Below are 18,103 nucleotides of genomic sequence, written 5' to 3'. Positions count from 1 at the left end.
GTCGGTGAGAAAGGAGGGAGGACGGGGAGTCTGTTTTCTCCAAAATTGTGCATCTCTCTTTAGAGAATTAAATAAAATGTGCAGGGGGGGGGGGGGGAAGAGGAGTGAATAAAAAGGCATTGTATGTTGAAATGATAAAGTAGGCATTTTGTATTTTATTCAAGAAGGCTTGGTGAATATGTAACAGAAAAGAAAGCATGAGGGGATAAATTATAGGAGTGAGCGAGAAGGAAAGGGAGAGGTTGTAATGGGGGAGGGTAGGGGTTTTAAAGCAACAAATCATGAGCACTGCGAGTGTAATAACACAATGTGACAAATATGAGTGTAATTTACCACAACGCTGGTGGTCCTACACCAACCTACCCCAGTGTCATTTACAGTACAATACTGTATATATGTAGAGTGCATGAAAGGAGGATACTATGTCTGTTTGGACCCAAACCAAGGAAATATACAGAGAAAATATCAAATGTCACAATCAAATTAGCTCTGCACCAGCACCAGCCGTCTGCTCAGTTTGAAAAATGGCTCTATACAAAGGTAAAACGCATCACATAGACACACAACAAAGTTCCTGAAGCATCGGTTTCTTGGGTTCCAGTTCTCAACTCCGATTCACACTCAAAGACCTCAAGTCACTTCTTATAGAAGGAGAATAATTGTCTGTGTGCTTTTTCCCAAACAAGTGAGTACAAGACGAGCAGTGGGTGACATTTATTAATGTTGAACACCGCAGACTTAGTACCACCCCCTTGTTGCAGCTGACAGCTGTGTGACAAACTCGGCTTGTTCGGGGACTCTGACACCAACCCTACCTGAGCCCCGGTGGTGGAAATTGTAAATCTCTCCCGGTGGTGCTGCAGGATTACCTGTACTCGAGCGCCAACGCCACTCCGGGAGAGTAGCAGTCAGGCACGGCTGTTAAAACGGACGCTGATTTCTGTAGAAGGGCTTAAGAGTGTGCAATAAATGGAACAGCCACGTCTCGTTACAGCAATCCCTTTGTTTCGGTCTGTGAAAGTCATTTAGTTTTCTTTTTTTGCGAGCCGTGGTCTTGGCCGTGGATCGAAGTCCACACTTTTAATGGTGAGACAGAGATTTGCAGGAGCTTCACAGCTCACAGCATCACCCTCGTGAGTCAAATGACACCACATACAACACAGACAACTATCCAAGGCCGGTTCAACAAGGCAGAGAACCAAAAAGAACAGAGAGAGACCAGAGAGCAGACAACAGAGAGTTTCAGAGGCTACAATTACCGTCTCATGGTTGTAAATGTCTGCCAGAAAACTGCAGTTTGCATCCACGTCTGCCCAGACTCATAATGTATCTAGTGAAGGAATTTAATAAAAGGTGCATTTGAAGAAACATGGTTGTGCAGTGGTTTGCACTATTGCCTCTTCACAGCAAGAAGATTCCAAGTTCAAAACCCGGTTTGCCCAGAGTCTGGCATTTTCTCTGTGTGGGTTTTATCAGGGTCCTCCGGGGGGGGTTCAGAGACATTCAGATTGGGTTAGGGTTGAGTGGAGTCTCTAATTTGACCGTGGGGGTGAACGGATTTGTGCCTCTGTATGTCGGCCCTTTGACGGACCGGCAACCCGTCCAGGGTAAACACCAGCTCTCGCCCACTATCAGCTGAGATTGACTACAGCTATCCCACAAGCCTCAAGAGGATAAGCTGGAACATGGATGTATTTGTGAAGCATTGAAGTTGACCTTTGACCTTTTGAAAATGTCATGCAATAATTTATGTCACCTTTGACCTACAACATTTTATTAAATTCATCTTCCAGTCCAACTGGACATTTTTGCCAGATTTGATGACATTTTCCCTCAAGGCATTCCTGAAATATCTTATTCAAAAGAATGAGCCAGACGGACACATGGACAGACAGACAACCCCAAAAAAATCACGCCTCGGGCCACGGCTGTCCTCCACTGCTGTCGGTGGCACAGAGTCATAACCGAACACCACCATCACACCAACGGGTGCTGCAGGAAAACCTCAGGTGAAGTAAGTAAACTTCACAAGTTGTTTTACATTGATTCAGTATTTTGAAAGTTGACAGTGTCAAAGGGGATGTGGAAAGTCCTCCACCTTTTCCTGACATGCACTGAAAGTTAAGTTTCAGTTTCGCAAGTGAAAAAAAACATGTATATCACAAAATGAACCCTGCGTCTGCCTGAAAAAGAAGTGCTGTCAGCATTTCCATCCTAAAAGTGCACTTCACAGATCCAGACTAGACAGTCGGTGACACTCTACCCTGAGCAGCAAAGTATTAGTGTGACAAGTGGGTTATGTTATGCAAGTGCTTGCATTGCCGCACAACCTTTGGTATTTAAAGCACATCTGATTATACAGAAATGTCAAAAAAAACATTCAACAAATCCTCTCTTCGTAGGCCAAGTTCTGACTAATGTGGATTCAGTGTTACATCAAAGGGGCTTTAAGTGAGACCAGGGACCTGCTTTATAAAACAGTGCAGACTCTACAATAAAAAGGTTATACAACGGTTATTCTAAAAGCCATACACGTGTTCAGCTGCAACTAACTTCTCCATATTGAATAGTAATATGCACTTGAAATGATTTCCAAAAAATATATATTTTGGCTTTAAAAGTTTCCAACAATGATAACTGTATTATTCATATTGATCAACTTGTCATTTAAGAACTTGGAGGGAAAATAAAGTAAGTCAGACCACAGATCAAATAAGAGAAATAAATGGATGTTATTGTTTTGTGGTATATTCGCAATAAGAACAGTTGTTTTAAATGATACCACTGAAACATCTATTCCTAAACTTTATACATTTTAGATAAAAGCCTCAGACCAAACTTAAATTCCTCTACACGTATTCACTTTGTCACTGAGAGTTAGATGAGACGATCAAGATTGCTTGCATGGGTACTAGATAGATAGACAGATATTTAGATGGATAGAAAGATAGACAGATAGTTTATTGATCCCGAAGGAAATTTAGGCAAATGAAAGTATCGGAACCTTTGCACCAGGTGAACAGAGACATGATCCCTGAACCATTAGATTGAAAGAGTGCTGCTGTATCGACTAAGCTACCCAGGCTTCCATGAGTTTAATAAGAAGCTACAACAAAGGAAAGCTACAAAACAATTGTTGAACTTTCAAAGTGCTTATATAAATGCATTTCATTTATTTTTTAAACATTTTGAGTGAGCCAGGCCACCTTTCCCACTTTCCTCAGTCGTTGAGCTGAGCTTAGCTAACTTCCTTATAACCGTCTTGTATATGTATTGTAAATATATGTGAACGATATAAATCTTCTCATCTAACTCTCGAAAGTAAAAGAAATAGGCCTATTTCTCAACGTTTCAAACTATTTCAATGACAAAGAAAATACATTCAAACGGAAAACAAACCATTTGTGTTACTCATCCCGTGGAGACACGTTTTCCAAACACACTCATTCATTTGCAAGGTAAAACACAGGGAACCAATAAATGCCAGACATTCTTTCTCAGGCAGTATAAACTACAATTAAGTGGAACAGTTGAACACTGTCATTCACTCCAGTATGCGGGGGAAGGAATGTGTGTGTTTCTCTAGGCCTGTGTGTGTGTGTCCGGGACGAGGTGTCTGTGACCACACACTCTTACACTCTGCTACAACATATGATCTCTCCTCAAAATGCATTTGTACAGGTGGTTTTTAATCACTCGGATGTTGTGTGTATCTGTGTTTCCTTCTCCTGCGATATCTCTAACAACGGAATGCACAATGTGGCAGTCTCTGGAGGGGAGTCAAGGTCACGGGCGAAGATAACGCCTCCGAACTGCAGCACCCAGATGTTCAGTGCAAGATATGAACTGAGTGAGAATGAGGCAGACGCTTGACAAAGGCTTGAGAATTCATATTATAATGTGTAGACTAACAACTGCTGTCATTATTGATTAATCTGTCCACTATTTTTTATGATTATTCGATTAATCATTCCGTCTCTAAATGTCAGAAAAGAATGAAAAACACTTCATCAGTCAATCAAATAATTGATTAAGCGTTTATATTAAATAACTTTAAGCACATCTTTCATTTAGAACCATCTGCAATTAATGACGTTTATTCCTTTTCTAAATGGTTTTCATATGGTTTTTCTTAACAGTGTCTCTACACAGTACTATAACAAAATATTCTCTGGCTTGCCATCTGTTAAATGCTCACTGGGAAGGTAACAAGCAATGAAATCCCCAGGGCAGACTCAAACCAGAACATTGCTGGTGCACGATAAACATCTGAGCCAACTAGGTCACCAGGACATTTTAACTGGAGGATAAATCCATCAGGCTAAATATGACGGACACTACAAATGGTTTTGGTTTAGTTCTTTATACAGTTTTAAAAAATGTAATAATAGCTTGTAAGTATATATAGCAGATTCCAAGCACTGTTAAAATGGATTACAGACATCGCCTGATAATGTCAAATATTGTCACCAGGAGTCTACGTGTTTGGCTTTTTATATCCAGACCCAATCCTGCATATTGCTTCGACATAGTAAACAGAGGTTGCTGATACTTGGGAGCTTGCCTCCTGTATTTGTGATGAGAAACACCTTTGGAGCACAACTGCCTGGAAAGGCCAGCAGCCCATCGGAGAGAGGCTTATCCTCACTCCATTAACTGTTCAGAGGAAAGTAAAGTGGTTGTATATAGGTTATTGATTATCACTGAGGCAGAGCTTGAAAGTCAAACTTCCCATGAACGGAGCAGGCGCTGAAACGGTACGGAGATCGTTTGTTATCAAAGAAAATAAAAACCCTGCCCTCGGTTAATCTTTTATATTAGTGTGATTCAGTAAGAAGTTACAGTTTAGTCTGCTCTCATTTGAATAATCAGTGTAATGGAAAATTCCACTGCTCAATGTCTTACTACTGTTTCAACTGTTTTCTGTGCACTTAGCTGATGCAGAGAAGACGTTTCCTGTCTGCTTTCTGTTTTGTTTCCTGTTTATCACATTGTATAAAAACCTTCCTTTTTAACTTCTCGTGGTTGCACTCTGAGCCATGTTGCTGACGATTCCTCTGCAGAGCTAATAATTAAACCTCTAAGACAACTCCGGTCTGAGAAACTAATTATTTCAAATCTCCGGATGAATATCAGCTGAACAGATCACGTACGTTTGTCCCCCTGCAGTCGGGTCTCCATCATCTCCTCTGTGGCTTGAAAGTTATAAAACCGTCATTTGAAACATTTTTGCGTGACTAACTCAATTAATGAATTAATATCACATTAGTTTCATGCTGCATCAGTGCGTGTCACAAGTGCATGTGTGCGTGACCTACATTTAATTTCTGTCTTAATTGCGCCCCTGGTAGTGGCAGTCCAGATGTGAACTGGCTGTCGTACTGTGAAGGCAGAGAGACTTCCCCAGTAAGCACCGAACCCATCTACTCTTATTTCAGAAATGTATGCGTGCAGATACAGAAACGTGCACGTGCTGGATATGCCAATTAAACAATATCACAGATATAAATATGGGAAAAAACCAGCCAGTCTTCTAAAGCTCAATCACAGTGTCTGTAATGAAGTGGCCACAGCTCTGCCTGGTTGTTGGACTGCATTAACACTAAAAGCAATCGTGGCGTTAGCGTAATAGTCGGAGAGGACATTAGTGGGAGCGTACACTGAGCCACAGGGGATTAGAGTTCAGTGTTGTGTAGTTTCACTTAGATTTTTTTGTCATTGTTGATAACCTGTGTGTTCACAAAGACCAAAAACCCAATCCGTGGCACTAAAAGCCATCCAGATGGATTATATTCTTGTCTGTCATTAAAGGAGTAGTTCACTGTTTTGGGGACTATGCATAATCCGTTCATGCTGAGTCAGATGAGTTTAGCCTTGCAAAAAGAATGGAACCCACCAAACAGCGACTCTTAAGCTTAAACAACATTTTGTGATTGGCTGTCAAATTGTTAAATGTGACATAATATCTCTATCCACATCCAACACCAGTTACTTTTTTCACCATCATGCACTTTTAAGGAGTCAGCATTAGGGTAAAAAGGGAACTGAATTCATATGTAGTTTTTTTCCCAGCCGAGCGGGAGTTCACCTAACTCAAATCATTTAATCCAAGTTTTAATATAAATGGAGCTTGTTAAAGTCAGCAAAAGACAAACGCAGCACTCTGACATGCTGAGAATACAAGAGCTTGGACCCAGAACCAGAAATCAGGACTTAACAAACCAATAGATCTTCTCATTAAACTTGTGGCAAAGAAGTCGCCCTCTCGTGATACTGATGTTCAGCAATGTGTGCTGTCATCACTTAGCTGTGCTGACAGTTGGGCTGGATGAAGAATATTTTCAAAAGAGACAGACAAGGACACTTTGGTTATTGGACTGTGCATCGATCCATCGATAAGATGGTCCACCAGCGTCTGTGGTGCAGGTAGCAAGTCCAACTACAGACTAACCTGCATGAGGAAACTAAATTCACTGTGTTATTATAGCTTTATTATATTTTAGCAGTGTTGGGAGTAACGCGCTACAAAGTAACGCGTTACTGTAATTCCACTACTTTTAGCGGTAACGAGCATGTAACGAAGTATTTTTTTTAATCAAGTAAATCAAGTATTTTTTTTAATTTTTTAATCAGTTACAATTTCTGAAATTTAAATGAGTTCGTTACTCGCGTTACTCTCTTTTGAGAAAACTGAACACTTGCAGACAAGAAGACAAGTGAACCAGATCCCCCGAAAGATGGTCGAGACTCAAACTGATGTTCTGGTCGTTTATTTGAGCCGTCCTTGTAACACCGTACACCTTAATACAACTTTGAACAACTTAGAAACACCTTAAAACAACCGTTGACACCGTAAGACATTGTGCTTCTTCGGAGGGTTGCTAAAAACATAAACCTTTTCCGTAGCGCCGTTGTAGTCATCACAGGATGTCCGCGACTCTACCGGAACCGTTTCAAAATAACATCATGTAACATTTTCACAATAAAACATTTTCACAATAAAATAACAGAAGTAACTTAAAAGTTACTTTGCCTAGTAACTAATTACTTTTGATATACAGTAACTGGTGAAGTAATTCAATTACTTTTAAAAGAAGTAACTAGTAACTGTAACTAAGTACCAATTTTCAGTAACTTGCCCAACTCTGTATTTTAGACTATACCAACTCTCAAGCTCTGGCACAGTGCTGTAATGGACCCTCAATGTTTTTTTCTTTTCTTTTTAAGGATTTATTTGTTTTCTTTTTTGTGCTCAGTGAAGTGAAAGCGAGGCAATGAGACAAGGCACACGGGAGAGAGCTTGAATTTCACATCCATTGGGTTGAGTCCGTTACACAGGAATGAGGCCACAGGCTTTTACAGGCAACTGACAAAATCGGGAAAGGTTTAATTTTTTTAAGTTGCGATGCACTTTCACACTCTGTACCTTTACTTGTATCTTCACAAATTAACTCTCTAATCTGAGGCAAAAACTTACATCCATTTCATTGTTCATTGTCAAATCGTTTTGTGTCTTGAGGCAACAGTCTGACGCTTTCAAAAACAGTAACGGGTGTCTGACGCATTTGGCAGCCGTCAAGCCAAGGAACAGAATGTAACTCTTATCAAAACACGGCTGTTAGTGCTGCTTCTGGTGATGCCGCCACTTTGTTCTGTGTTGTACTTGCTTTACCAATGTGCAATTGATGATGCTTGCAAAGCCTTAGTATAAAGGTAAATTACAGCACATAAAACATAATGAATAAGAATTGGAAGTGTTCCCAATGTCTTTACCCGTTTCAAACATGTTTGCCAAAAGGTTGGTGGGGATATTACAGCCACAAAATAAATAATGTTGAAGTTCATAAGAGGAAACCCAAGTCTTATGTTTGTTTTCCAGACACAAGCACGACCTGCAAAGACTAGGTCTACAAGTTGCAATAAAGCTCCGTGGTGGAAGCGGCCGAGAAGTCAGAGTTCAGCGTGGATGAGAACCAGCGCCTGGAACTCCATAATATCTTGACCCCTTTTTCACAGCAATCCTGCTCGTGTCAATCACTTCCACTGGGCAAATATCCTTCCAGCCATGTTCCACACAAATTGCTTTTTTGCTTCCTTTTTTTGCGACTTCAATCCTTTTTTTTCCCTGTGAAAGGCTCAGAGCTCACCCTTCAATACGCTCTTTCATAAAGAGGTGATTAAAAGTGCTCATCTGGCAGTGAGTTGTTTTTTCTTTTAACTGCTGCTGTCTCTTTGCACCACCGAGAGGAGTTGCACTTATGTTTCGTTGTGCAGCTGTCCGATAACAATAAACGCTTGAATTTATTTGAATACGTGAGTTTATCTGTGTGAACAGCTTTTGATTTGGCTTCATTTGCGATGCTGCTGCAGATCGCACATTGGCACAGGGGCCTCTGTTCGGTTGTTGACATAAAGTATATAGCCCAGCTCTCCGGCCTGATTTACTCTGTTGTGTGGAGTTGAGTTTAAGGGTGTGGGTCTAAACTTCTCTCTATTTTGTAACTATTGCTACATAAATGCTTTAAGTATTGTTTCTGAGGTAAACTGTTATTTTCTGCACGCCTTGTGTTGAGAGTACAATTTGAAAAGGCTGTGATTATGCCGGTTGGAGAGAAGTTGTTACATGTAATTGCAATGATATGAAGAAAAAAAAACACTGATTGCAATGAAGCATTTTTACAATCAGATCGCAGACAGCAGCGGATGCCGATCTTGCATGTCACAGTAAAGCTTCTCCTTGAAGTGAGGAAATAGTACAGGTATTTCAGATGATTAGAAGTTAAGCTCGAGCCTGCTCCTTCAGTTCTTATTGAAGTGGAAAATAAGAACAAAATGTCTGCAGGATTCACGACTGTCTGAAGTTTCTTTTTATCTCTGTCTTCACACGTACAGATTCCGAACATGAGCTAATTAATGCATTTCAAAAACAGAGCCACCACAGACTGCACTTCCTCCGACTCAGTACCTGTCCACACTCTTTACTCCCTCATTAACCTGAGGCAGCTTTCTATAGAAATGACAGGATTTCAGTGGCTGTGCTTCGACAGTGCTATACCCCCAGTTATATGGACTTTCCAAAGAAAGTCCTCTGTTGCACTGTAACCCAGCACGACAGGAGAGAAAATGGAATGTAGGCTTAGAAAAAACAGATCCAAGAGGCTTTCTTTTTTCCCATTCCTTTTGACGTTAAATGTTTCTTATGTATCTTGAGCCTTAATAGCACAAACTCTAGAATTAAAATACTAAAGATGTTTTTCTTTCTTGTGAAGCTGTCAGTGAAACATCAAAACTAGAATGAAGGAAAATAAATATGACACCCAGTAGAGTGCATACCTGTGCCAAAAGCCCGAACATCCCCCTTATTAGGACACATCTAAATTCACTAGATGTGGATTTTAATTTGGATGTAAACCAAATTACACACACTCATATATATCAGTCCTTTCAAAATGACAGCTTTATGTCATCATGATGCATGAATTATTGTTTGTGAAAACTTAAAATCTTGGGTCATGCTCCATCCCTAAACAAAATTGAATGGGAATCAGTTGTGTATTGTTTGCGTAATCCGACAAACAAACAATCAAAATTATGTTTTGCCGTCAGGTGCTATTAGTTTGTGTATCAAACCGACTACGCAAAAAAATCTTTGTAGCTCATCATGGTGAATGACAGAAATTAGCTTTAGAATCTAAACTGATACAGGATCTGTCTTGGTCAACATTTACATAGGTGAGACATCATATGACTCCTGCACAGTACAAATATCTCCCTCTTACTAATGAGGCTGTTAGTCAAAATGCTTGAGATGCCTTGAGAGTGTGCATTCCGCCGTCAGCCTCTGTTTAATGAAGGTAACGTTAGATAGCTCCTCTCTCTCCCTCTCTCTCCCACTAAGGAGAAAAGGCCACTCAGACTGGCCTGTTGATCCACCTGCTGTCTTCATCTTTTTACTGGAGGCTTACTGGGACGTGAAGGACTGGGTTTGGTTTAGGCGTGCTCTGATCAAGGCTGTCAGAATAATTTTTTTTTTAAAAGAGGTGCTCCTCAACCGCTCCCCTCAGATGTCTGGTGGATGATCAAATTCATCTTGGTGAAGGACATTACCTAAAGCCAAAGCCAGTCTCTAGTTATTTTCACAGCACGTCGTTCATACTGTGCTAGTTCAATTCATAGTACATGGTTTTTACATTTTCATTTTAAAGCTAGTCAGTTTTCAAACGTGATTTTTAATGATTTTTTTTTTCAATTTAAATTTTGATATTTTACTGCACAGAGACATTTAGAGGTTAATAAGCATGACAACTACATGAGATATACATTATACTACATACTGTATATATGGTGCAGTAGGTGAGGTATTTATTGTATCATCACATACATATCTAATACTGAATACTCCACTCACTTCTGCCTTAGTACAGGTTCAGATAAAGTCATGGCTTCATAGTTATAAATCCACATCTATCAAAACCATCAGCATTAGTCGCAGGACCTACATTTCGTGTGAATCCTACAGAATTTAAAATGCTAGCTAATAATAGATCTGCTAATTAAAGCAATGTATGCATGTTTTGGGCTGTCGGCGAGATGGGGCTCTGGTGGGAAAACCGTTCTTTATGCTGCAGTCTTCACATAGGGGGCTCTGAACCCTGTCAGGAATGCTGGGGAGCGATGTGAGATGAATGAAGGATGAGAAAGACCTACAAAATGGCAGAGGGATAATGTGCACCAACTAATACCGAACCATTCCTTTATTAACGAATCTTGGATTTAATTGTCACAGCCAGCCTAATTGATATGTGTGAGAATGCATCCATTGACTGAGTCTGAAAGTAAAGACGAACTGCAGAAGACCTACCGAAACAAATATTGACACTATTGACTATTTGCTGCCTGACTGGAGACGGGTGGATGGACAGGGAGTTATCCTTGGGAAGCATCTCCGAGGCCATACCATTACGGTGACCTTTAAAAAGCTGTCCTTTCAAGATATTCATTCTCCCAATTACTCCTTATCCGAAATCCTAAGGGAAGCAGCATCATTCTGAAGCAACCACTACTAGCCCAGAGGGCCACAACAGTTTGTTTCAAAGAAACAGTTTGTCTTAGACAACACAATAAGCCCACCTTTATGACCAGAGGATGAAACAACATGCATATTATTAACCACAAAATTCTGACGCGGACACCTTCGTAATTATTTATGAAAAAGTCAAGACTACGGAGAGCAGCTTTATTTGCAGAAGTAATTATCCAAAGGGCCTCGGCAAACAGTCATAGGACATTGGCCTCAGAGCAGGAAACTAAGGCGAAAGAAGTACAAACAGCCCGGAGAAAAACCACAGGCCCAAGGGAGTTTCTGATCTCAGAGGCTAGTCTTATTTAGATGAGTGGTTTCTCAATGAGTATTTCTCGGCCATGTTTTTGTTGGCGAGGAACAGAGAGCAGCACCTGGGGGGTGACAAGCACAAGATATTCCAAAGACCACAAATAATTAAACTGTGTGTGGTGTTTGATTGTGTTTTCACAGTGTGCTATGTGGCATGGCACAACCACATTTATAACTGTGTATTCAACAGAAAGATGTGGGTAGTACCAATTTATTCAGGTGATTTAACAAATAACTGAGGTAGCAGCGACCATGAAACTTAATGTTAATATTTAGTAATCAAAAGAGATACCTACTGTAGCAGGAACTACCTCAGTCTGTATGTCTGTCTGAGTAGCATCACAAATGAGCAAAATGCTGTCATGAAGCTTTACAGGTTTGTAGTTGAGATCAAAACTACTGAAAGGGTTATCTTGAAGCTTGGTGGAAGGGGAGAACTAATTCAATTCCTCATAAAGGGGCTGATAAAGGAATTCTTTCATCATTGCCACTGATTTCCCAGAGTATAATGCAGGTAATAAACTATTTATATTTAGGGGACTGATTTCTATTACCTCTTTAATGCCAAAGTTAGCAGGTATACACAGTTTTTTTTAAATGTGGGTATTCCTGCTCAAATAAGGCGAGTGAATCCTTTCCCATTGCCAGTAGAGGAGTTCTGTATTTTTCCCCAGTGAGTCACTGTGCCTCACTGTCTTGCATTGCTGTTATATTTAGCATTATACTCGGCTGTTGCACGTTGTTCCCAGAATGTAAAAATCAATAAGTACACAAACCTTCCTGGATATTTAGGTTCAAGGCTCGTCATAACGTCAAGCCAGGAAAGGTGCAGCATTTCGACCGAATAAATTAGCACGTTCATCCAGGCGTTGCTATCAATGCTGATCAAAGCCAATAAAAACACGTGTTAGTGGATATTTGTGGGTTTTTGACCATTGGAAAAGCTGTTAACATTCGTGCAGCTTGATTGAATTGAGGAAAGATGTTGGGACTTGGCACAGGTATCCGTTTGAGTGTCACTCTTGTTTTGTTATCTGTCCCGGGTCATGCTTTGAGTCGCTGTTGCACTAAATCAATACATTACTGTGCTTTAATGAGACCAGTTCAACTTAAACAAATAAAAATGTGGACTGAATAAATAAAGTCTGTGGTAGCTCTTTTCTAGAGATGAGTAGAAAAGGTTGAAGACAGTGTTAGGGGTGTAGGAGGATCCTCCAGGCATAGAACCGGCTCGCTTTGCTGCAGAGGCATATAGTTATCGATCCATCTCAGTTGTGTGTGTATGTGTGGTGCGCAGGAGTGTGAGTGTATGTGTCTGCCTATGCAAAGGTGTGACGACCTGTGAACTGCAGGCCCACAGGCACTTGTTAAAGCTCCGAGTAGCTCCCCTTCCCCGGGGTTGCAAACCACGCTCGCGGCCTCACAGCACCACAGGAAAACAGCGAGTAAACAACGGAAGCAATTATGAATCGTAGCTCTCAGCAAACAATTCGAAAGCACACACGGAAAACAAGCTTTCGCGAACATCATTACATATGCATGTATGCACGTTCAGTCAGAACCAAACAATTCCAGCGACGTCCACAGGGGTTTGAGAGACAAGAGAGATACAGTCTCAGCTTCTCTACCTTAACGGTTCCTGGTGGGGAAAAGAAACTTCTTAGGAGCATTTTTCAGGTAATAATGATCTCAACAACACCGGTCTGAAACAATTTTACTTTGTTAAAGCTCATTTCAAGGTGGATGCTTACGATGCACAAAACTTAAGTCAGGGTTTTGCATCCTACTCTTTCAGAACATGGATGTATATAAAAAACACAACCACAAACTAGGATTGATGGATTTGAAAGAAAACGTTGCTGCCGGCAGTAAGAAATTAAATTATGCAGCATAATTTAGCAAGAAACCATCATACCTGTAAAAAGAGTAGTTTCAGCAGATTCTCAGTGAGTAGGAAATACACAACAGAGTGGCCACATGGTGAATTTCACCCTTTTCTTACCCTTATGCTGGCGTGCTAAAGAACATTTACAGGAGATGCTGTCCTACCACAATGGTCTCCAGTAAAGCTTATTAGTCTCATTTTTTCTAAGAAAGCCCAGAAGGAACCTGACAGTTCCATCCGACAAACAAAGGAAGCTCCTCGCCATACAAAGATGTCTTATCAGCCCCATCATCCATGGCGAAGAAGTCCTCATTAGCAGCAAGACTGGACCCATCACTGTCAGATGACAAAGGCTATGGGGAGTCTTGTTAGCGTAGGGGACGACGCAGCAGGCCAGCCCCCCGCCCCCCAAATAAGCCATCATTACTAAAGGTCCAGTATTCTGTAACTGGTGTTGTGCAGTATTCTGGGTCACAACAGTAAACCTCTTGTAGCCTTGAGTGTCAGTCGCCCAAGCAGCACGAGTAAGTACATGTGAACTCTGACCTGTGCACAACTAACTCCAACAGGCCGGCCAGATGTCTCGGTTAAACTGTTCCCTATGGGGCTGCTGCACACACCAGTGATGGAATTAGGCTGGTTTCTGCTGGGTCTCTGAGCCCCTCTTGTACTTACTTCTCTGCTGGTAAGAAATGGATGATGTGCTCCATGAAGGTAGAATAATCCTCGGAGGATCTCGGCCAGTTATTACCAAAGTAATTACCCTAGTTATTTATTTCGTCGACTTATGAAAATATTGACCTGTGCTCTGAAAGTGCAGGCGTGATAAGACCGTCATCCAGAGGAAGAGAAGGATGGGCCATTCTTTTATTTTCCCATGTTTCTTTTTTTTATGGATAATGTTTACAGACCATCAGACAAAGCAGGTAGAGCGGCGAGCCAAGTCGCGGCATCACTCTGGGGATGCGTAATTATGATCCACGGGACGAAAGGGACAAAGCCATCTCGACACGAGCATATGTTTTTAATGGCAATCATTTAGATTATAATGTATCATCCAATTACCACCGGCAGATTTATTATTGGGAGATTAAACTCTCAACAAAGGTGCCCCTTAGCTCTGAGCATGATAACGTGTCTTTAAAAGCCCGGCTCTCAGACCACGGTGTTTTAATGAGGGACCAGTGTACCTTTTTTTTACGATGCAGTCAAGATACCATACAAGGGAATCAGTTTGGGAGCATCGAGCACAAACAGGGTGGGAAAAAAAACATGTCATCATTCTGAGTGAAACTTGTTAAGCGGGGATAATTTTCAAGGATGGGCACGTAAACCTGGCAGCTATCCCAGCTGTAATGTCCCTGTAATGTATGGGTGGTGGGAAGAGGATATGGTCCACCCACTCTCTCACAGGTTCAAACTGGGTTAGGGTTAGGGAAATGCACAGCTACTACACAGCTTATGACATTTATCCCACCGCACATGCTTTGGCTAAACAGTACATTACTGGGCCAGTCAGTGAGAACGTGTCCACTGCTACTGAAGCTCAGTGGTTAAGACGACCACTGAATACTCTTAGCATCTGGGCTATTTCATGTCAGGGGCCCTTAATGGGAAGAAAATAACTGTTACCGGTAATTAAAAGGATGATTCAAACTTTGAGGTCTATGTGGCCAGTTAGGATTTTGCACCGATGGTTCAACTTTAACTGCAAATTAACATGTTTAATAATAATGAATAATAGAGGGTCAGAGGAAATAATTCGGACAAAAGCACAAACCTTCTTCTTGAAACTCCCTGAATTTGCGCGGCTACCAAGATTGTCGGTTTGGAAATTTAGAGACAACGAAATGGAAAATAGGCGTCACACGTATTTTAGTGCTCTTGATGTGGATAGGCAAGACTGAGTGTGTTTCCTTTTTTGAGTTACCACTGACATTAAAGAGAGGAGTCGCTCAAAGCCTGTGTTGTATCCACATGTTAACACTGTACCTCTCCTCCTCCTCCTCTGGCTCTGGGAAGAACCTTATCTTAGTTAAGTCTTATATAGATAAACCTTTTTACAATACGTTAATCTCAAGGAATGGATACAAATCCAAGAATTAGGGCGTGTTAAAGCCACATGTGTTCTGATGTGGGTAGATTTATTCCAGCCCTCATGATATAAGAGAAAATAATGCTTGAAGAAGTATCTCTCTATTCTGTCAAAGGAAGTCGAGCAAAAAAGGCCATCACTCAGTGTCACACACTGGTGCTGGAAACATGTTTTCACTCTGTGGCCACAGTTAATGTTACTGACAGCTGTCTTTGTCTGACACAGTGAACAAGACTGCTGCCAGTCGGGAATATGAGGGATTCTTGACTTGTGGGTTTTCTTGTGTGCTGAAGTTCCTCGAGTCATCTCTTTCGATTGTTTTTAGATTATTGGTAAATAGGATTTTGTTTAATTTAATACTTGCTTTAGCTCTTGAATCCATACTGTGGTTTAGCATGTGTTTAAAAAAACAGTGGACGGATTTTGTCATTATTCCCTATAGGCCTTTGCCTTGTATTCAAATGTCTGCATTATTTGGGGACAATCAATAAACTCCTCCCATAGGTGGAGCCCTTTAAAAAATTAAAAAATTAAACGCATCCGGCTCAACCACCTTGTTCCCGAAACCCGATCCAAATATATAAAGAATATATGTGATTGAATAGGATCTGGGTTGACACAATCATTCCAAGCTTTTAATCTCGGATTCCTGATGGGTGGAGGATGTCTCCTGACCGAGTTCAGTGGCTACATCTGCAAAGGGTGGTGCTTGACTGGAACAAAGTGGCTAACATGTGCTGTGACAAAAGCGTGTAAATATGGATGTAATTTTATAATCTAAAATATGTGCAAAACGTCCTTAGGCAACAGATCATCTCACCAAATTAGCCCTGCAGTTAAATAAACAGCCTGCTGGCTAAAACTGGCACACTTACAGGGATTTTGATTAATGTGCATGAATAGATCATATACAAAAATATATATTTAAACTATATCCAGAAACTGAAGTCACTTTTTGGAAATTTATTTTTATCTTTCAACCTTGACAAAGTGAATGTAATTGTCTATTTCTGAATCCAGCGAGTAGTTGGAGTCTTCTTTCTACCCAGTGAAAGTAACACACCCTCACTGGTGCAGAGGGAGTATCCAAGGTAAGTCTCTCTGTTCCTCATTAACCTGCAGCTCATGTAAAGTATATGCACCCACTGATGCAACCGATTTTATCACACACATTAAAACAACACAATCTTAACACAAACCTGACTCTCCTGGTTTTTCCTTTTTTTTTCATTCAGACACTCACTGTGGAAACTAATTTCCACATGGTGTGATAAGACTTATAAGTGGGCCTGTGTCCCGCTGGTCTGCAGCAATTATAGATAGATGGGTCACTTTCAGCGTGCAGGCGGAAGGCAGCGTGGGTCAAGGGGCCACAACCGGATCCTGCTGCACAGAGGAAAGGTGACCTCTATATCCACAGGGGGCCTGAGACAGGTCAAACTTTGCAAATGCATCACCACCGCAGTTTCGAATTACTCACAAGCAGCACAGAAATGTAGATTTCTCAAAAGAAAAAGAAAAAAATATGTGTTTGGCAATGGATCAGCTCATACCTGAACAAATTCGCAGAAGTGCCAGTAGACAGTAAACTGCCCACAGACAGACAGGCATCCTTCAGTTCACGGGCAGCTGGAAACGGGGTAAATCCAGTGAGAAGGCGCGCTGGTTGTCTGTTTCATCTAAAGCTCAACTTCTACGCGCTGTGCAGGCGGCGGTGCGGGTTCGGTTCCGGCCGGGGAAGAGTTTCTCCTGAACTCCGCAGTGATACAGACAAAGAATGTTCAGAGCTGCTCCCCGGACAGTGGACTGCTGCTGCTGGAACCAAAGTTCACCCCAGTCGGAGGCATCGCTTTGGCTTTAATCCACTCGGTCCCCCACTTGGATTCTCTCGCTCCTGAGGAACTCCTCTCTCCAAAATGCCGAGAACTTGGCGGAACGCATCGGCCCTGAGATGGTATAGTTCCACGAGGGGGAGAAGCGTCCACTTGCTTTCACTTTAACGTGTTAAACGTGTAGTTGTACCCCCCCCTCTCTCTCTCTCTCTCTCTCCTCTCTCGCGCCGGGCTGGGTTTGGTGGGACTGGCGCTGGTTGGATGGAGGCGCCGTGTGTCTCTGCGCGCAGCAGCTCTGCTCTGCTTTTCCTTCAGAGGCTTTTTCTGCTGCGCGGAGGATTCCTGCGAGTCAGGCACCATCTAACCGCACAAGGATTCACGTGCACAACGCGAGACTCTGCTGGGTTTCTGCATTAAGCTCGAAAAAAGAGATTCAGCAGCCTCATAAATGTTGGAAAAAATCCCTGCAAACCAGTGGATGTGGACGGTTAGGGTTTAACCTCTGATGGATTAAATATAAAACACAATATGTCACAGTGTCTATTCAAATGTAAGTTTGCACAATGGTTGTCAATCACATTGGCTGCACCACTAAAGCACAATGTGAAAAAGGCAGATTCCTGAACCTAAACTATACTTTATAAAGTGTGTCTAATGTGAATATTGGCTATAATATGACCTCGATGAATGGTCTCTGCTATTTATACCCTTCTATCAACATATAGAGACGTGCACTCTGTGTTCTTATTAAAACCTTTAATGGAACAAGCTCATGCAACACATGGAAAAAATTACTAAATTAAGCCATGATGAGCCATGTGGCTTTATCCACACAGGAAAGCAACAGAGCTGTGTCATCTTCTTCCCATGAGGAAAAAAAATCGATCAGGTTTCCTCAC

The 18,103-nt window shown here is 41.5% G+C and overlaps 1 protein-coding gene across 1 annotated transcript in view; it reads right to left on the bottom strand.

Annotated features, from left to right (window-relative positions):
- The window catches only part of LOC128457597 (roundabout homolog 1), an 82,125-nt gene extending 64,685 nt beyond the window's left edge, over nucleotides 1-17,440 (bottom strand). The window contains exon 1 of the mRNA XM_053442373.1: nucleotides 16,926-17,440. Coding sequence (XP_053298348.1) covers nucleotides 16,926-16,983 — 58 coding nt within the window. The 5' untranslated portion in view covers nucleotides 16,984-17,440. The remainder of the gene's footprint in view (nucleotides 1-16,925) is intronic.
- Nucleotides 17,441-18,103: the final 663 nt, after the last annotated feature.

This window comes from Pleuronectes platessa, chromosome 15, assembly GCF_947347685.1.
Source record: "Pleuronectes platessa chromosome 15, fPlePla1.1, whole genome shotgun sequence".
In the NCBI taxonomy this organism is placed as follows: Eukaryota; Metazoa; Chordata; class Actinopteri; order Pleuronectiformes; family Pleuronectidae; genus Pleuronectes; species Pleuronectes platessa.
The sequence above is the reverse complement of the archived record's forward strand: the minus strand, read 5'-3'. Positions and strand labels throughout refer to the sequence as shown.